Source organism: Aythya ferina (genome assembly GCF_964211825.1).
Source record: "Aythya ferina genome assembly, chromosome: 8".
NCBI classification, from domain to species: domain Eukaryota; kingdom Metazoa; phylum Chordata; class Aves; order Anseriformes; family Anatidae; genus Aythya; species Aythya ferina.
The window spans coordinates 21107530-21126876 of NC_140304.1; the positions used below are offsets into that span (position 1 = coordinate 21107530).

Here is a 19347-nt window from a genome sequence, read left to right on the forward strand (position 1 = left end):
GTACTTTATAGTTACATCAGATTGGATCTCTAACAGAGTGTCTACAAAGACTGGGAGTAAGAAATACATATTTGTTATATCCATGTATTCGTCCTGATTGGCCTGGCAGGATGGTTATAAATCAGAGCAAATCTATTGAAATCAAGGGAATTATGCCAATGTAGAGCCCATGTAGGAGGTTTAATCATTTTTACATTTTTTTTCCTATTCTGCACGGTCTAATTCTGCCCTCAAATGCAGATACTGAACTCTGCCTATCCTCAGTAAAGACCATGAATATCAGAATAGACAGTTTTGCCAGCTGTAAAAGCCAAGACAGCCTGGCCATTGCTGTGTGGTAATGCTGTGCTTCCCATTCAAAGAAGTGTGTTGTTGCCTCCCATCATCTCCTACATTTATATAAATATTCCTGTCTGCCCAAAGTACTTAACTCCATTCACAACAGATCTCAATTTTTCATTTTGTATCTATAGCTGAAGCAATTATAAAACACCTAAATATGCTTTTTGAATAATGTGTACCCAATTAATAACCTATCCATTTCATAACTGGTTTATTTCCTCCTTTCAGATTATAGTCTATACGAATTTTAAATCCGAAATGCTATAAAAGCAACATATCTGCCTTACAGATGTTACTTGGAATTACTTTATGATTGCATTGTCAAATACAGTAATATTCACTGAATAACTATAAATCCATTAATAAAAATAAAAATAAAAAGCCTAGTATTGCCTTGTATTCAGTAGAAACACTGTTTCTAATACTGCTGTTCTTTTCAATAATGGTAGTAACAAATAACTTCTTTCTCCCCAGCTCATCGTGAAAAAGCATTGTCCACGCTCAAGTACTGTAATTGGAAAGGTTTGCCATCTCAGCTATGCATCGCTGTGCTACAAACAGTGCTCCTCATCAGACTCCTGCTCTGAATGTCTTCAGGTAACCAAATTTTTATGTATCATTTAAAAGAAAAATTAAGCCTTGAGTTCTTTCCTCATTATTCAGAAATCTGTATTTCACTTAAGTACATTGTTTCCTTTGGGGAAAGGAACCCCAGTTGGTTAAATACAGCATTTTTATCTTAAGATTAACAGACGAGAGTGAGAAGAAGCTGCATATAATTCATGGCCTTTCTATCTAAGTATCTCTGAGTGCTTTATTGCCAATTAATAATGAAGTCCCATGACACTGTTCTGAAATACTTCTAGATATAAGCACTTAACAGATATATAAACTGAATGACACAAAAAGCCCAGGGTTTTGCTCAAAGTTGTGTAGCTCAGACATTTTCCAGGCAGAAACAGAGCCCAATCATCCACATTGAGTATAAGGCATTGAGTAGCAGCATTAACATCCCTGTTCTGCAATGTTTTTACTCAGCATGCCTGAAAACAACTTAAATAGGCAGTAAATAACATTTTGCCATTCTAGGTGTGCATGTAATGGTTTACAGAGGTTGTCGAACTGGCAGTCATAGAGAGGGAGAAATAAGTTTTCTCAATCTAGAACACTGGTCAGTCCATCACCACTCCGTCACCCTCAGCAAAAACAGGGCTTTCCCAATACATTGTGTGCCTGCCATGATTTTTTCCTGTGGTATGTAGGCATGGTTGATATTCCTACATGCATTTCCTGTGTTACAATTCCAACCAATGCTCTTGAGGTAATAAAATCTAAGAAACCCAGTGCCAGGGAATGGAAGTTCTTTCCCAGAGCAAATGTCTATGTAGCCTCATTCAATGCATTTTAAAATACAGGAACTATATTGAAATTATTCTATAACATCTGTGTTTCTTTTGTAGAGCTTTATTTTTTTCTTTGTAAAAGTTTCCTGCTAGGATATTTTCTCATATTCAGTCTTCAGACAACTATTTTTAATCTTGCCACATAAATATGTGTGATCCAGTTGCTTACAAGGAAGGCTGTAAAGTGACCTGATGATCTCATTCCTGGCTATTAATCCACACTAAAAAGTTGCTGTCACAGATATATTGAAGGACACCACCACTAGCCATACCTCTTCAGGAATCTTATTTGAGGGTCTGAAGGATTAAATTATACCTGCATTTTTGCACCTGTCTTCAAACAGTAGGCAAAGATATTCAAAGGACTTTATTTTTGGGTTTTCAACTCACCCTGAAAAACAGTGGGAACTAGAATCTATCCATTAATTTTGTCTTTTAAAATCTTACTAGATAAGTTTAAGGCATAATGATGAAGAAGCTGTTCATAGCAGCTTTCTTGGCTATACTTCCACGAATAAAATGTCCTATTCATGAACATAAAAAAGAATTTAAAAAATAAAATAAAATAAGTGAATTGAACAAACTGAAATTATCAAAGCCAAGCCTCAAACATAGGCTGTGGAATGGAGTATAGATAAGAGCTGGAATTGAACTCAACAGATTTGTTTTCTTTTTTCAGCTACTCCATGGCTTTGCAGGAGAGGCACTGAGCAAGTCTAACACAGAAGAAATTTCTCTGGCCTTGAAAGCCCTTGGAAATGTGGGACATCCAGCCAGCATCAAGCACATCAAGAAATTTTTGCCTGGATATGCAGCTGGTGCCTCAGATCTGCCGCTCAAAGTCCATACGACTGCTGTGATGGCCCTGAAAAATATAGGCATGAGAGACCCAAAAATGGTAAGGAAACAATACAGTCTCTTTTGTACTTACAGTAAGTCAACACATTGCTGCTAATCAATGATGGGGGATAAGGGAGATAAGGGAGCAGGATTTTATTTTTTTTCCGAACATAGCTGTAATATCTTTTGGGCTTTTTTTTTTTTTTTAATTCTTTCACCATTACTAAGTTATCATGTTTTATTCCTTTTGACATTAACCTCTACTATTTCAGAAAGCAGCAAAAATCCCATTAAAAGGGTATATTCATTACCTTGTTGTTGAAGACAAATCAGTATTTCCACTGCAAACATTTATTTTCCAAGGACATTAGACAGAAAGCTAAATTATTGACCAAAATGTGTTTAGTGCTACTTCAACTTTGGTATGTGAGAGAACCACAAAACAAGGTTTTCAGAGAATTGACATTTAATACTGAGTGTCACATCTAATCGTAATTCAAGACCAGATCTTATTGTAAATAGATACTAGAGGTTTGCATCCTAATTACAAATTTACAGACATTGTGTGGGTTTAAGTCATAAACAGAACATTTACTAAATGTGACTTTTGTCCCTGAACGAGATAATGATTCAATATCACATACAATGGCTACACAGGCATAATCTCATCTACCATAGACATCACTTTACAATCATTTTCACCTTAAAGCAATCCACTTCTAAAAGGAAACCTTACATTTTCAAGCTTTTTCTCTTGATACTGAATTTTTCTGTTTGTTTTATATAAGACTATTCTTAACATAAAAAGTAAAATAAAAGGCTTTCATTAACTATTCTCCTACTAATCTGTATCATTTTTTCCATTCTACTATTATTTTTTTTGCCTATGACTCCCAGTTTGAGTACACATATTGATCCACAGACAATAGTGTGCCAGGGTATGCTTTTAAGCAAAAGAATAAAGAAACCATTTACTAGAGCTAGGAGCAGGAGCTAGACAGGGAAAATGGGGTGGGGGGATGGAGAGACTAGCAAGGGTAGGAATTAGATTTGCAAGGGAAGGAAAAAGCTGATTTGGCGTTTGGAAACAATGCTGTATGTCTGCTTGCCCTTTGGCCCAGTTTTCCACAAGTGACCCAGACTGCTGTTTAGTACTATTTTATATGCATTTACTTTAGAGAAAATTGATCTGTAACAGGTTAATGACTATGACTGGATTTTGCATTGTTCAAAACCAGTTTAATCCCTTGTTTACAACCAGCTACACACCCATATTTGCATTAAACAGACTTAACACATGGCCTGTCATTTTTATTCTTTAATATGAAAAAGTAGTAATTTGAAAAGTTAGTAACATTTAGAAGGAAGTTATTGCATCCTTTTCACACTTGGTATCTGATAATCAATATAGTCAAATTAATGACATCATTCAGGGTGTTTGCAAAGTTTGTTGAAGTTTTCTCAATCAGATATTTCAGAAGAGAGCATATATATGCACTGTCCCAGTCAGAAAGGACTTCACACAGGGATGGTCAGATGGTGTTACACCATCTCCATCCTGTTTGATGTTGAGGTCAAACACTTCAGTGCAGCTCGTGCAAGTGTATGGTTCCAGTACAAAATTAGTCTTGATACTAAATATAGTACACGATAAACACATCAGTCACAAGTAGTACTGTGAAAATTACATTTGTTGCATAAGCTTACAATTTTAAATTGCCTAAATGGCATAGAGATTATTGATAGTAAACTGTTTTTTATTCTGGTAGAAAGAGCGCCGGGAGAAATGGTTAGAAATAAAGTATACCTTTATATGTAGGGATCAGTGATCACTGAAATCACATCTTAGATATGTGGTAGGTTCTTGAAATCTCTTTTACTTACATTTCATCTTGGTTATGCTGAAGATATAATTTGCTAGTGCTTAACAAGGGACAATAGATTTGATGTAATGCTTATCCAGTGAAGTTCTATGGCTTTGATTGTGTAGGAATCAGAATACATTACCATAATGCCCCTTCCTGCCCTCAAACTCTGAAACCAGGAATATTGTTACCATAATAAATAAACAGTACAAATTTTTACTGTACTAGTGAAGAAGAGTTGATTCACTGATGATGAATGGTTACTAGAAAACTCTTCAAATATAGAGTAAATCTGAAAGTATTAATTATTTTCAGGTCCAGGCTATCACCCTTGAGATTTTCCTGAATCACAGAATTCATCCTCGGGTTCGAATGTTAGCTGCAGTGGTTTTGCTTGAAACCAAGCCAGGTCTTCCAATCCTGATGACATTAGCTGATGCTGTGCTGAAGGAACCTAGCATGCAAGTGGCAAGTTTCATCTACTCTCACCTGAGGGCCCTGGGTAGAAGCACAGCTCCAGATCTTCAAGTGATGTAAGGAAAATCTGCCTCATTTCTCTAGATGAATAACTTGTTGCAGACAAATTGAGGTGTTAATGTGCTCACTGATTTTTTTCAGGGCTTCTGCCTGCAGAATGGCTGTCAGAGCACTAAGTCCCAAATTTGACAGATCCGGATATCAGTTCAGCAAGGTTTTCCGCTTCAGTATGTTTAAAGGTAAGATATGTTACCCCCCCCCCCCCCCCCCCCATCCCTGCCCCATAGTAATCATCCTGAAGATTTTTTAGGGAAATATATGCAGGTTGAAGTATAACAATAAAGTATGAGAGTTTAATTGCACTAGCCAGGTGGCTAGCTGCATATTGTTGCTCCATATTCTCCTACATTCAGTGGAAATAAATAAATAAATACATCTCAGGCTCTCCATTTTGAGAGTATTTAGGTCCTTCTGTATTTTGCACTGCACACTGCCAGCATGAAATTACCAGAGAGCTTATGGGGCTTTAACCCTCTGTTTTCATTAGCCAGTGAGGCACATGTTTCTGTATCAAATGCCATAGTCTCAGTGGTGCTTAACAATTTCATACCATTGTTCAGCACCAAACAAACAGAAGGGACCTAAATTACTGCTGAAGTGGATTAATTTCTACTGGTGCTGAACATGTACAACTCTTTCTGAAATCAAATATGATGCTAAATTCCCTTCACCCCAATAGTAGTGCCCAGTGAAACAGCAAAAACGGGCAGATGTAACAAGTCATTGCACCTATGAGTAGCTAACTCAAGCATGTTGTCTAAAGATTTTTCTTGCACCCTCTTTCCAAGATTCTTTACTGGAATGAGCATGATCTGGAATCACACCAGTTACATCAATGGGAGTCACCTAGAAAAATCAAGAGCATTGGCAGTTAGGGGGGAGAGGACCAGATTAGAGGACATCTCTTTCTGGGCCAAATTGTACCTATTTCCATTTCCAATTTCTGTTACTCTTCCCAGTAGGGATTTTTTAAGCAACTCTCCTATGTAAATGACCATGACAGCCTCAGTGATTTGGCATATGTAGCTGGCAGACTGGAGAGATGATATCTACGAACAGTCTCCTTACACATGCTGTTTATCTAAAGAAGGACTTAGATGTTTTTAGCACTTTTGTTATTCACTGGTACATATAAAGACTCTTTTCAAAGTCGTCAATAGAAAAAGACTCAAACATCTAAAAACTGCAGTGCTAAGTGTGCAAGTACTTTTGCCTTCTTTTTGGGACGGGAGGGGGTTTTGGAAGACTTTTGTGGATCTTATTGTTTCCCTTCCCCTGTTTCATGGTTTTTATATGAGCATTTAGTCCGGTCTATAATGAAACTGAGTATAATACATACCACAGCAACCACAATACCACATGCTTGCTTCCTCAGAGATGGAGGCAGAGAGTGCCCAAAGAAATACACTAATAATATCTACAGTGTGTAGATAATACACACTGTGTGAACTTTTGTGCCATTTAAAATGCATTCATAGAGAGATACATTTTCCAGAAATAAACAGATATGTGTTTCAGTTTTTAGGTACTCATTTTCTCCTTACTTTTGCTTTAAAAATGAAGTTGCCTGTATTTTTGCACAGTGAAAAAGAAGGGTGCAGTACACAGGAGGGCAGTTGGCAGAGGGCTATGTGAAATGATTATTTTGTTCAGGCTGTAGCCTCAAATGCAGCAGATAGTGAATTGAATTGCTGTTAATTCTTGGTGAATGCCAGTGTCACAAATTTGGTTACAATGCAGATGTGAAATTTAAACTTCTTATCCTGAAGACTAAGGAACACGTATTCCTTTTCTCACTTATTTAATTCTTAGACTTGTATAATTCAGTCAGCTAAGTGAAGTCAATCCTCAATTGCACCGGTGTGGGAGGAGGCTCCATCCTCCAGTTTTCTGATTTGATTTGTCACCAATAGCCATGGGTGAAATGTTTCAATGAGTTCCTTCTAGAAGAGTTACCATAGTGACAGCAGTAATGCAGTACCTATTTTCTTGCTAAAAACAAAAATGTGCCCTCAGCATCACAGTTCTTTGTGGTGCTAGGTGCTGAATTTTTAATGATGGGTACTAATGTCAGTTGAATATACCTCTAATCTGGAATCTGTCACACATGGCCACCACAAATAGTGCTTCATGTTCTGCACACTGCCTCTGAAATCAAATGGATGACCCAGGTACTGCTTAATATGGGAACTAACAGAATCTGACTCTCAGTATGTACAGGTTTTCTACATATTTATATAATGAAATATGCTTACTAATATCCATTAAATATCCAGGTATTAAAGATTGTGTTATTTGATTAGTGATTTTCCTTTCCGTCTTCCTTGAGGTAAAATATTAGTCAGATATATGCAGGTGTCATCACACTCTCACAGTGAAGTGGCCATGGTGCATCATCTCACTGAGTTAGTAGGATTCTTCATTGGTAAATATTTTCTTAGAGCATTAGAGATGCATAATGCCTAAGGTATGGAAAAAAAAATACTATCTTTAAGTTGATGAATTTTGTTTAATCATTTACTCGTTTATGAGCAACATTTCTTATGAGGTATCAATAAGACTGCTCTGGCTAAAGTCATTCGGAGAAAATCTAGTCTTCTTATTTACAGATCTAAAGTCAGTTTATAGTAATGTCCCAGTGTGATACCATTTTGCTTTTTATTTTCAATTGGAAAATAAATGTGAGATAAATGTGAGGTGTTTTTTTTGTTTGTTTGTTTGTTTTTGTTTTTTGTTTTTGGTATTTTTTTGGTCTTTCCCTGGCTGCCTGCTGAAGGTTCTCCAATGATTTCCTCTGCCATGGGAAATTGCCTCTTATGGGATAGCATAAATGTTTGTATTTTGATCACAGGAGCTGTTACTGAACAGCATATTTTGTAGGCAGATAGTGCGAAGCACATTGGGTAACGCAGGAGCTTCATGCAGAAGGAGAGTGAAGGTGACCTAGTGAAAGGTCAGTTCACACAGATTTTGCGGACTAAGTGGATTGTCTTTCCAACAGATTGTTTCTCAAGTACCTGGAAAGTTGGAAAATCTGTCCTGAGAAATTAGAAATCAAACTTAGTCTCTGTAATCTGTTACTAAACTTAGCATAAGATACTAAACTTAGTGAGCTAGGGCCAAGGATCATTCAGGCCTCTGTCAGCATGCACAAATTCAAAAGAGAATGACAAGGTGTTAGCATACTAGTGAGATTTTGTCTGAAACACAGAGAATGGCACTAGAGAAATCACACGGGCCTGAATATTTGTAAACATCAACATTTGTGAGCCAAGCAGTAATCTAGTCTTCAAATTATGGCTAAATAATTTATGAGAATTTAATCACTCCTTTTCTAGAAAGAGGACAAAGTCTCACTCCCTCTCATTACAAATCCAGGATTTGGACTCAATGATCCTTGTGGGTTCCTTCCAACTCAGGATACTCTATGATTCTAGAAAACACTTGAAAATATATTTCCTTAATACATCGGTAATTTCTGCACAGGTATTGAAATTATTGGTATGCATTTTCTAGGGCTCTGCATTTAACCTGGATTTCCAATGCTGATTTCTGGTCTTGTTAGAATTCTAGGGTCTATTTAATCAGTATATGGTGCCTATGTCTAACACAAGGATAGCAGAAATTAAACATAGGGACTCTTATAAATATTTTCTTTTCCTCTATCTAGTATTAGAAAAGGAAGGAGGGTTGGAAAAAAGGAAGCACAACAGGGATGCCTACATATTGTGCTACCCTAGTTCATTTTGAAACTTAAGGAAACTTGGAAAAGCCTTGGGGTTACTTTAATTCAGAAAACAGGACAGCATAAAGCTGTGCCAAGATCAGGAAGAACATATAACTGTGTTCTGCACTAATTATCTGTACTTAAGAACATTGTAGATGATAAATCTAAAGATAAATAGACAAAAAATATGTTTGTTTGAAGTTTACCCAATAGTTAACAATTATTTAACAATTAGTTCATTTTATGTAAAGAGCTACAACATTTGGAACGAGGTGTGTTAAATTGCCTCTGAGTCATCTGGGAAACAAATCTACACCTCACCATCTGTCCTTACAGGCCATCTCTATCCCTTTTTCTTACACTATTAGCAAAGGATGGCAAATCTGTTCTCATTTCTGATCCCCTTTGTCAAGTTGCCTTAAATGATGTCTTGTAAAAGCATTTCATAAACTGGCATTATAGAATCTGACTGGATGTAAAGGATATAGCAGAAGCAATTGGAAAAATAACATATACACCATGCAACGAGCAGGGGACTTGTAATTTTGCCCTTTAACAGTTCAAGAATACAGAATATTCTGTTTGTGACTGTTTTATAACATCAGGTTTATAGCTGGGTTTTCTGGCCTTTCTCATACCATGCTGTATCAGTTGTATTATGCAATTAGTAAATTGATACAATCTGCACACTGTGGCTTTAAAATACTAACTGGGCTGTGTTTTACTACCTATTTCTCTTCAGAGTTCCTTATGAGTGGACTGGCAGCTAAATATTTGGTACTGAATAATGCAGGCAGCTTAATTCCAACAACAGCAATATCCCACCTGCGGACACATTTCCTTGGAAGAGTTGCTGATCCCTTTGAGGTAATTGAGTCTACCAGCAGTTTGCCCCTCATACCTTCACAGGACCATCATCCAATTGGCATTTACATTTTGCTTCATCCCACAGGTGGGAATAACAGTTGAAGGACTGCAGGAGGTGTTTGCTAAAGGTTACTCTCCTGACAGGGACTGGGAGACTGACTATGACTTCAGGGAAATCCTGAAAACGGTAAATTATCAGGATAAAGGAAAATCTGTCAGGGACTGGTTTGCCAAATGTTACGAAGAGTCAGACTTTCTTCCTCTTCTCATGCAGCTCTCAGACTGGAAGGCACTCCCGAGCGACAAACCTTTTGCTTCAGGCTACTTGAAGATATTTGGCCAAGAGTTGTTTTTTGGTGGACTTGATAAAAACACCATCCAAAATGCATTGCAGGTATCATTTCAAAAACACCACCAGATAGATAAGCACCAAAAGCTTTAAAACACTATTTCTTCCACACATTTCCTTCTCCTCCCCCCCCCCTTTTTTTAAATTCTCAGTTCAAGAGATTTTTTTGTCTTTAGTGTTAAGGTAAATAAATTCAAACTTTGATCAGGATTAGCTATAATCGTTGCTGGCAGACCTTCCCTTGAGGCACAGTTAATGACACAGATCATGATATTCAAGCTCAGCTTATTTAGACAAGTTGAACTCTGTAATTGCAGGCATGGTATGGACCTGATGAAAAAATCCCTTCAATAAAGAGATTAATCAGTAACCTTCAAAGTGGCATAGGGAGGCAGTGGACCAAGGCTTTACTGTCCTCTGAGATCCGTCATATTGTGCCTACCTGTGTTGGGTTCCCAATGGAGACCAGCTTCTATTACTCTTCTGTCACAAAGGTGGCAGGAAATGGTAAAGTATTTCAATACCTGAGCAACACAAACATGGTTATCAGGTTATGGGGGGATTTTTAACACTTTACTTTCTTTCTAACAGTTCAAGCACAGATTACACCTTCACCAAGGTCTGATTTCAGATTGACTGAGTTACTGCAAGCCAACATTAGGCTGCGATCCAAAATGAGTCTAAGGTAAATATTTTTCATAAATTGAAAGAATCATATTTCCAAGTGACAGAGGCCACAAAAAAATTCAACAGCTGTTTGCTGTATGTACATAATTTTACCCTCTCGTTCTAACTTTTCAGCATGGCTAAGGATATGACCTTTGTAATTGGGATCAACACAAACATGATCCAGGCAGGGTTGGAAGCACACACCAAAATTAATGCTCATGTACCTGTGAATGTTATTGCCACTGTCCAGATGAAGGAAAAAAGTATCAAAGCTGAAATTCCTCCATGTAAAGAAGAGACTAACCTATTTACTGTAAGGTATGTCATAGCATTTATCTTTCTTTGTAGCCTTGTAGAGTGTTTCCAAATTAAATGGAACATTGGCTTAGGGATCTTGCCTTTGACTAACAGCTTGAGTAACTGGGGTGATCAGTGTAGTTTACTGAATTTAAATGAAAGGACATTTACAAAAGATTTGCTTGAAAATATGTTTTACTTTCTCTGGTCTTGACCTGAAAATTACCATTTCTCAGTTTTTGAGATTCATAAAATATTTGAAACTCAGAAGGCATAAAATTTCTATCCCAATATATATATATATTGGGGTTGAAGACACTAGGTAAAATATAAGCCACCTGGATTCTATCAGTTGTAACAGGTAATCCATACATATTTGCATTTGGTGACTGGAAGTGCAGAGGACTTGGTGTTTCTTGTGTTTTTACCCCTTGTTACCCTGTAGCTGCCATTTGGTTTTCTTGCCTGTTAGGTCTACTTGATTTATTATCAGTGTATGCAATTACAATACACTATGGAAAACTGTTGTAGCCAGATGCCAAACAAATGAAAACAGATGGAAATACAAGTATGAAGAGAGGGATGAAACAGAACGAGTATGTCCAAGGAATCAAAGCAGTAGACCAAAGCTTAAAAAACCTTCATACACACACACGAAAAAAACAGTGAGAAAGACAAGCTGAAAATTCGTAACAAAGAAAAAAGCATCACTGACAATAGAAATCAGCTATTATACAAGCTGCAGAAATGTTAATAAGTTTCTGCTCTAAGAATACAGCCATAACAAAAGAGCTCAGTTGCTTGATCCATCTGCAATTAGCATTCATGGCTGCTGGCCCAGAGAAGCTATGCAGGTCTCTTCAGTTTAGCCACCACAGAAGCTAATCATTATTCTCCCTTGCTCTTCAATGGTCACAGAACCACCTATTAGGTATTTGACATCACATCCTCCTCCCTGCTATGATTCCTCAGCTCCGTCAATCATGATTGTAATCAGGTTCTCCACACAGAGGAGGGAGAGTTTCAGCAATTCACAGAGAGTCTGTTAGCTGTGTGTAAACTGCTGTGGCACCATGAGTTAATGTTTTGTTCAGTTTCTTCTGAATATCGGGACAGTATACTTCCAAGGTCACCAGGGACAGCGGGCACTTGATCTCACTAATTATCATCAGAAAGGACAAAGCGGATATTAATGAACTTAGTAAGGATGCTGAACTGGAACGAGAATATTGGACATTGTAGAGTTTAGAGCCTCAGGCAGAGAGCTACAAATTTAAGCAGAAAGATCCTTCTGGCAAACCAAAATAAAAAATATTTTCCTCTTTTGACTTAAGGGGAAATCAAATCATCCACAAAAGGGTTAAATGTATTGCCAGAAAATATAAAACAAGTCAGTAACAAACATAGGGGATCATAGACAAGGAGTCCACCAGTTCCAGCCCAAGCCCTCCTCTAGACCCTGCAGTATTCCCATTTATAAAGTGAAGTTGTCAGCTGGAAGTAGCTCCATAATGCCAAGTATATGAGAAAGCTAATACTCACTAGCTAACTTTTAGCACCATCAATTTTTCTCCTAAAAGCATTCCTGTTCACTGTTACAAAACAAATGGTTGGTGGAAATCACACAGAGCAATGAAACTGCAATGAGTACAAGTGAAGGGAAAGCAATAACTAGAGAATGTAACGCTGAACCACATCACTGAGGAGGTCAAAGAACAAACAAAGTAAAATCTTAAAGGTATGAAGAGAAACAACCAGGAATGATATATAGAGAGGAAGGACGTATATACATTCTGTCCAAAGTCTTAGTTTAAGATGGACTTTCTCTTCCTTTTGCATAGCTCCACCAAAAAATAAGGAATTTAATTGAATTCAATATAAAATCAAATATTTCAATATAAAATATAAATTAATATAAAATATTGAATTCGATATTTTAGAAATTTTCTGACACTTCCCCATATTAACTTTAAATGCTCCTTTTAAAGAAATGGTTCTAGAAAACTATTGGTCTTTCAGCTGTTTGTAAGCAGTTTGAAATGTTTTAGTATTAGGCACTTGTCTTGATGGTCAGTGAGTTACTATCTATAGTAGTACCTTGAAGCTGGTCAGGATGTAAAATTATTCTAGTTTTCATCTCCCACACCCAAACACAGGACGTAAACAGTCTTCAACAGTGTTTAGTTCAGTTACATCCTACATACTGTACAGGTTATAACCAGTCACAGCTGTGGGATGTATATAAATATCCAGGAGTGGAAAAGAAATTCAGGTGAACGATTAAAAAAAAAAAAATAAAGCCCAAAAACTTTGGTGATAGAGAGATTGTATTCCCAAGACAAATAAGTACACTAAGGACTCAACTTTCTTTACAGCAAAAATCAGAGCACAATTAATCATACCATGAAGAGAATATATAGCATATGTTTCAATTCAATTCTGTCAAAGTTAAATTTAATTAAGAATAATAGTTATTTTTAAGGCTCTTTTAGCATAATTATTCGGTATATTACAGATGGCTGTTTAAGAATACGTTTAAACAAAATTTACAGGAAGAAGTAAAAATCAAATAAATGTAAGGAAAAATTAGAGCCCTGTGATTAAAGTATAAATATGAAGAGCTGCCAAAGAATACACTTTGCAAATATATCACATATTCATAATGACAGGCTACTGAAGTATATACATAATCTTGAATAGAGCTCTTACCATGGGGCTTTTTTGCTTGTTTTAACTGTAGGATAAGCAGAAATTGCTTCATATTTATAAGATTGAATTACAAAATTACAACACTGTACACAACATGTATACAACATATAATGGAAAATGCAGAAGACCCAGTGTACGTAGTGCATGAGCTCACCATGCTGCATGTTTGGGGATAGAGGAGAGAAATGACTTGCAGTCCAAGCCTCTGTTTTTGTAACACCTTTGCTCCAAGGTCAGAAGGATGATGTGCAGGAAAGACAAACATTTTCATTTCACCGCAGCAGAAAGAGAGTTAAAGATCTGGTTGGAAAATTGCCTCTTGCTACTTATTTCTTTGGATATGATGTCATGCTGTGCTTTAAAACCTGGAGAAATAGTTTTTCAGTGATTTTTGTTGTTGTTTTTGTTTTAAACAGACATTGAGATCTTCTGTCCCCATGTGTAACGCCACACTCCCTGAAATATCAGTGGCCTAACACAGCTGAATTGCTGTCTCTTACCCCTGCAGTGAATTTGGCTTATACTATAGCACAGCTTCTTCTCTCATCCAAAAAAAAAATACACTAATACATATTGGAAACTCTCCCTTTTATTTTTTTCTCCCTTGTGTTGGGATCAGAGAGAACAGATTCTTTCATACCATAGCTTTAGGCCTTCTTTGTGACTGTTTTTCTTGTTAAAGCACCAGAGCTGGCTCTTGTAGCCTATTTTTACTGTGCCGTGTGATTCTGCAGACATTGACATGTGTCACCTGTGATGCAGCTACATTTGTTGGCTCTCTGTGCTCAACAGGGAGGAATCGATCCTCTACTTTCATTAGGTGGCAGAAGTAGACTATTGGCATAAAAAATGCCTAAAAAAATAAAAATGGGAAAGAAACCCCAGGGCTTTCTGCTTGGAGACCCAGACTGCAGTTCAGTGGTCATTTGAATTATTGAATGGGATTAAAATAAAAGCCATTTCCCTTTTTGTCCCTTTACCCAGATGAGCCATCTGAAATGCAAGTTGATTTGTATTGTCTTTTATCCTCTCAGCTTGTTAGGGAGAATATTTTATTTCAGATTCCATTCTTCAAGGTTCTCCTCTCACCCAGCGTGGAGCGTTGCTGTCATGTCCTTATCTAAAAAAAGAGAGAGATGGAAAAGAAAACAAAGCCCACAGGTGACACACGTTTTATTGAGGTGTTCCACATGAAGTGCAATTGTGTGCTTTACAGTGCACGCAGCACAGTAGGAGCCTGCAAGAGGAAGAGAGCACTATCAAATGAATACAAATTCATCTTTCAAATAGGTTAGATTGGAATTGCTCAGGCTAGTACAGTGTGGACCATATTAAAATAGAGACCATTTTGCAGATCATCTTTCCATTTACTGTCACAAAGGCCACCGCCATTGATGGACCACAAAAGCCCCAGGGCAGGCAGATCAACTTCATATGTGAGAAACAGTATGTGGGGAATTCTGAGCTGGATGTTAGCTATGATAAATGGCTAATAAGGTAGAGCTAGGACAATTTTATTAGCTGAAGGAAATAGGTTTTCACCTGTCAAAAATGTTTAGTATTCAAGATGTTTCTGTGACCCGAAACAAAACTCATGGTTGTCACAGCACTGTGAAGAATGTAGGTTATGGAGCCAGGACATCAGGATATCTAGCCATGAGAGTCTCAGTCTTATGCTACTTGTCCTGAATCCTTACTAATACTCTTAGACCCCACAACATTGTAACCAATGTATTGAACACATTTACCTAAGTACACTCTTCACCTTCCAACACATCCTCTCTGTGATGTCTTTCCAAGCCACAGGTCTGTACCAGTGCAGTTATATCAAGCTGGAGACACTTAATTTGACAAGTTGAGGTTAAAAATGTTAAACAGGAAATAATATTCAGTAGCTCCTCAGTCCCTCACGTTATTTTTTGAAGTTATGACAGTATTTTTCCAACTATAATATTAAAGGAAGTGAGAAACAAGTTTAGCAGTGAATACACAGAAGTTTAAAATTTTAAAAGGAAAAAAAACTCAAAATAGGAGTCTCAAAAATTTAATAGCATAGTCCACAGCCCAGCTTCTAAGTGGGTTGTTCTTTAAACCATTAGGTATAGGGAGATCCCACCAAGTACAGTTTTTTTAAACTCAACACTTCATTGCAAAAGCCTAGCTGTGAGATATCTGGCCCAAGATTGGTCCATGTCTTTATTCACTCTTAGCCATTCTTGAAAATACAACTAGCAGGAAAGATGCTCTAAATACCTGTAAAGCAATTTGCCAGGTAAGATATTGTTGCTGAGTATGTGCAATAAGGCATTTTTCAGTATTTTTCTTCAGCAGTGCTTTATCAATACAGGTTCCCTTTAATGTTTATTCTGCAGGTCTAAGACATTTGCTGTTACACGAAATATTGAAGATTTGGCTGCTAGTAAGATGACTCCAGTTCTTCAACCTGAAGCAGTGCCTGACATAATGAAGATGTCCTTCGATTCAGATTCTGCATCAGGCGAGACTGATAACATCAGGGTAACTGTAGTTATATGTATATATAGCTATATATATGTGTAGTGTCTATTCTTTTTTCTTTCTTTCTTTCTTTTTTGGGGGGGGCTTTTAATCAGTGGGAGACCATTTCTTTTCTCCATAGGAAAATGTACGACTCACCTCTGACCAAAGCTACTTTGCACAGAATAAGTCAGGTTCAATCTAATAACACACATAGCCCTATGGAAGCATTATTTTAAAATCTGGAGTGTGATCACAACAGACATGTGACACAAAAGAACATTTGCTTTGGTAATTAATTTTACACTGCCATCTACAGGATAGGCCCACAATCTTTAAAATGCTTTACAACCATCATGCAATCATTACATTCCTGGGACAGCCACAAATATTTCGTGAGATGCTTCAGTGATCAATTTGCAGAGCCAAATTTAACACCTATAGGCACCCTGATTCAAGGATGGATGGCAGTTTGTGTGTCAAGCGAAAGGACTTCCTGAGCTGCAACTTTCCATAAAAGCCACTACAGGCTTTCTATGATGGGCAGCATCGTGAAGGCATCACCATGACAATTCATTCAACAAAATACTGACAGAGGTGAGGAATACATTGTCCTCTTCAGGTTTCATTGTCATCCTGCAACTCTGAAGGTTTTTCAGATAAGAGATGAAAAGAGGGTGAGTACAGCACTTTCATATGGAAAAGTCAATAGGTAAATGTACCATCAGCTGGAGCAGTTTCCAATATCCTGGAACAATCAAAGATCTTTGTGCCTACGTGCTCTTCCTGAAAATTTATCACTCTGTTGTTATTCTTGAATGAGCAGCAACTGAAAAAATGACACTGGTTAGAGCATTTCCCAGTATCATTATCATTCCCTTTGGAAAGAAAGGATCAGTATTAAAATTCCTTTTTTTTTTTCTGCGTGGTTCATGCAAGTTTGGAATTTTGTGAGACATGATAAACTGAGTAAAAAAATAATTTCAAACTCTGCATTATGTATGAAAAGAAAACTCATGGTTACGTGTTTTTTGCTATTTGCTTCACTGCTCCAGAAAATTATAGCTTTCATCTCATGGATTTGGTTCTAATTTTAATTAATTTTCATTCACTCTTCTGCAAACATCATTTATTACATGTAAATTACATATCTTTGAGTGGAAATTTAGAACATTTTATAGGCTTTGGCCATCTAGGAAATTTCTGTGATCTAGTTAATATATTATATGTAAATTATATATTAATATATGTCTGGTTAATATATTCTCACATTCATGTCAGATCTCAAGTGAGACAGAATTTGTGTGGACATAGATGAAGGTTTTGTAGTTTGACCCAATAATAAAGCAAAAGAAAGAACTCCAGTCGGCATGTTCAGATTGGTCAAGAATCTTTTTATACAGTTTAATACTCTGTGAAAACAAAATGAAGAAATTAGAATTATCTTGTGACATAATTTTCCACTCTTACAGCCTGAATCTCCTTTTACTCTAGATAGTCTAATCAAGGCATTCAGTTGGTACCTTTGTCCAACTGAAAACCAAGTTGTTCTATATCACAGCCTAGCAATCTCAAATAAATTGGATAATTCTTTCTGCATAATATACGCATCTATTACTGAAACAGGACTTTTAGCATACAAGTATTTCTTGTAATGTTGTCCAGTTTAACTTGATGTGTGCATTATATAATAGGACAGACAGTCTGTAGAAGATGTTTCATCAGGAAATTCCTTCTCCTTTGGACACTCTTCTTCCCGGAAGGAGCGATTTGTTCAGTCTGTATGCTCCAATGCAAGTACATTTGGGCTTCAAGTGTGTATTGAGAGGAAGAGCGTACATGCAGCATTTATCAAAAATGTGCCTCTTTACTACTTAGTTGGAGAACATGCCTTTAGAATGAGCTTCAAGCCAGGTAAATACAATTGTGCACAAAAAGAAAGTGGTGGGTGGGTGGGTGGATGGGTGGGGATGTGTGCATATATTTATTTATTTATTTATTTATGTGTATATATATATATTTATGTATATATATAGTATCTTATCTATATAGTGGCCTGGACAACCATTTCCCAGCTTTCCCAGCAGGTGGCCATGTGGCGCAATACCTCTCTGTATGGCCAGCATCAAGCAGAGTTGATCTGTACCTGCAGAGCGTGTCTGATGCATCCTGAATCATTAGATTTGGGATGTAAGCAAAGAGCAATTGGACATGGGCAGCAGATCTGATGCAGAGTCCTGTAGCTACATTTTAAAAACCCAGACTCTTAAAGGGAATTATGGATTAACCTTGTCAGGATCTAGTTCTTAATGTCTTAATCCATGATCATAAAAAGCAAAAGCACAGCAGGCCACTGAATCTAGGTCTCCTAAGTATCAGGCCTAACCATTGGGCCTTTCTTTGCAAATCAAGAGTAAACCTCAGTTCCTTTCTAGTGCCTGATTCACTCACCCATAGTGTTATCTGGTTAAGCAATCCAATTCACAATTCACTTGACATAAATCTTAAAAAGATCATTCTGTTTATGGACGTGAAAAGAACCTATTATTATGCTAACATTGTAAAATTCGCTTGTTGCCAGTTATTTAGCTATTTAGCTATTACTGAAATATTTTTTAAAAGTTACTCAACACACACACACAAATATATATATATATGTATGGTGAAGAATGTCTGGATAAATCATAGCAAAATTTGGTTTATTTTATTATTCAGTTGCTACTACTAACAGTGATACTAATTGTTGTGTGATTTCAGTTTACACAGAGGCACCTATTGAAAAAATACAAGTCTCAATTCAAGCTGGGCACCAAGCTCCTGCAAAAATGATACGTTTAGTAACATTTGACGATCCAGAGACACAAGCATCTTCCAGCAAAGAGGCAGTCAAAAGAGTGAAGAAAATCCTTGATGAAACTGTTGATGACCAGGTACTGCTGTAAAAATCCACTTCTAGATTTATGGGAAGCAATACACAAAGCTTGGTTATTTATACTTACTTTGCCTATTTATATTTACTTTAACCTCATTAATTTAGATGGTAAACAAAAGTTGGAAAATAAAGACAGGCTTTTGGGTACACAATTCTTTCTGCAGGTCTTTTGATTAAATTAATATCTTTTGGCATAGATGTGGTGAAGGGTTGGTTTTGTAATTTTCTCTGAAGATCTCTTGCATGGTTATGTAAGACCCCAAATAGACATTGTGTGTCCAGAAGGTAGTCTGTACCACCCAGCTACTGCAACG

General features: G+C 36.9%; 1 protein-coding gene across 8 annotated transcripts in view; it reads left to right on the plus strand.

The window, feature by feature from the left end:
* LOC311440304 (vitellogenin-1-like) overlaps positions 1-19347 on the plus strand; it is a 74139-nt gene that overhangs the window by 41804 nt on the left and 12988 nt on the right. For all 8 annotated transcript variants that reach the window (XM_084527015.1, XM_084527012.1, XM_084527016.1 and 5 more), the window contains 13 exons: positions 817-939; positions 2425-2643; positions 4766-4983; positions 5069-5166; positions 9457-9581; positions 9667-9768; positions 9856-9975; positions 10248-10437; positions 10522-10615; positions 10732-10917; positions 15978-16122; positions 17796-18015; positions 18859-19031. In XM_084527015.1, coding sequence (XP_084383141.1) covers positions 817-939; positions 2425-2643; positions 4766-4983; positions 5069-5166; positions 9457-9581; positions 9667-9768; positions 9856-9975; positions 10248-10437; positions 10522-10615; positions 10732-10917; positions 15978-16122; positions 17796-18015; positions 18859-19031 — 2013 coding nt within the window. The remainder of the gene's footprint in view (positions 1-816; positions 940-2424; positions 2644-4765; positions 4984-5068; positions 5167-9456; positions 9582-9666; positions 9769-9855; positions 9976-10247; positions 10438-10521; positions 10616-10731; positions 10918-15977; positions 16123-17795; positions 18016-18858; positions 19032-19347) is intronic.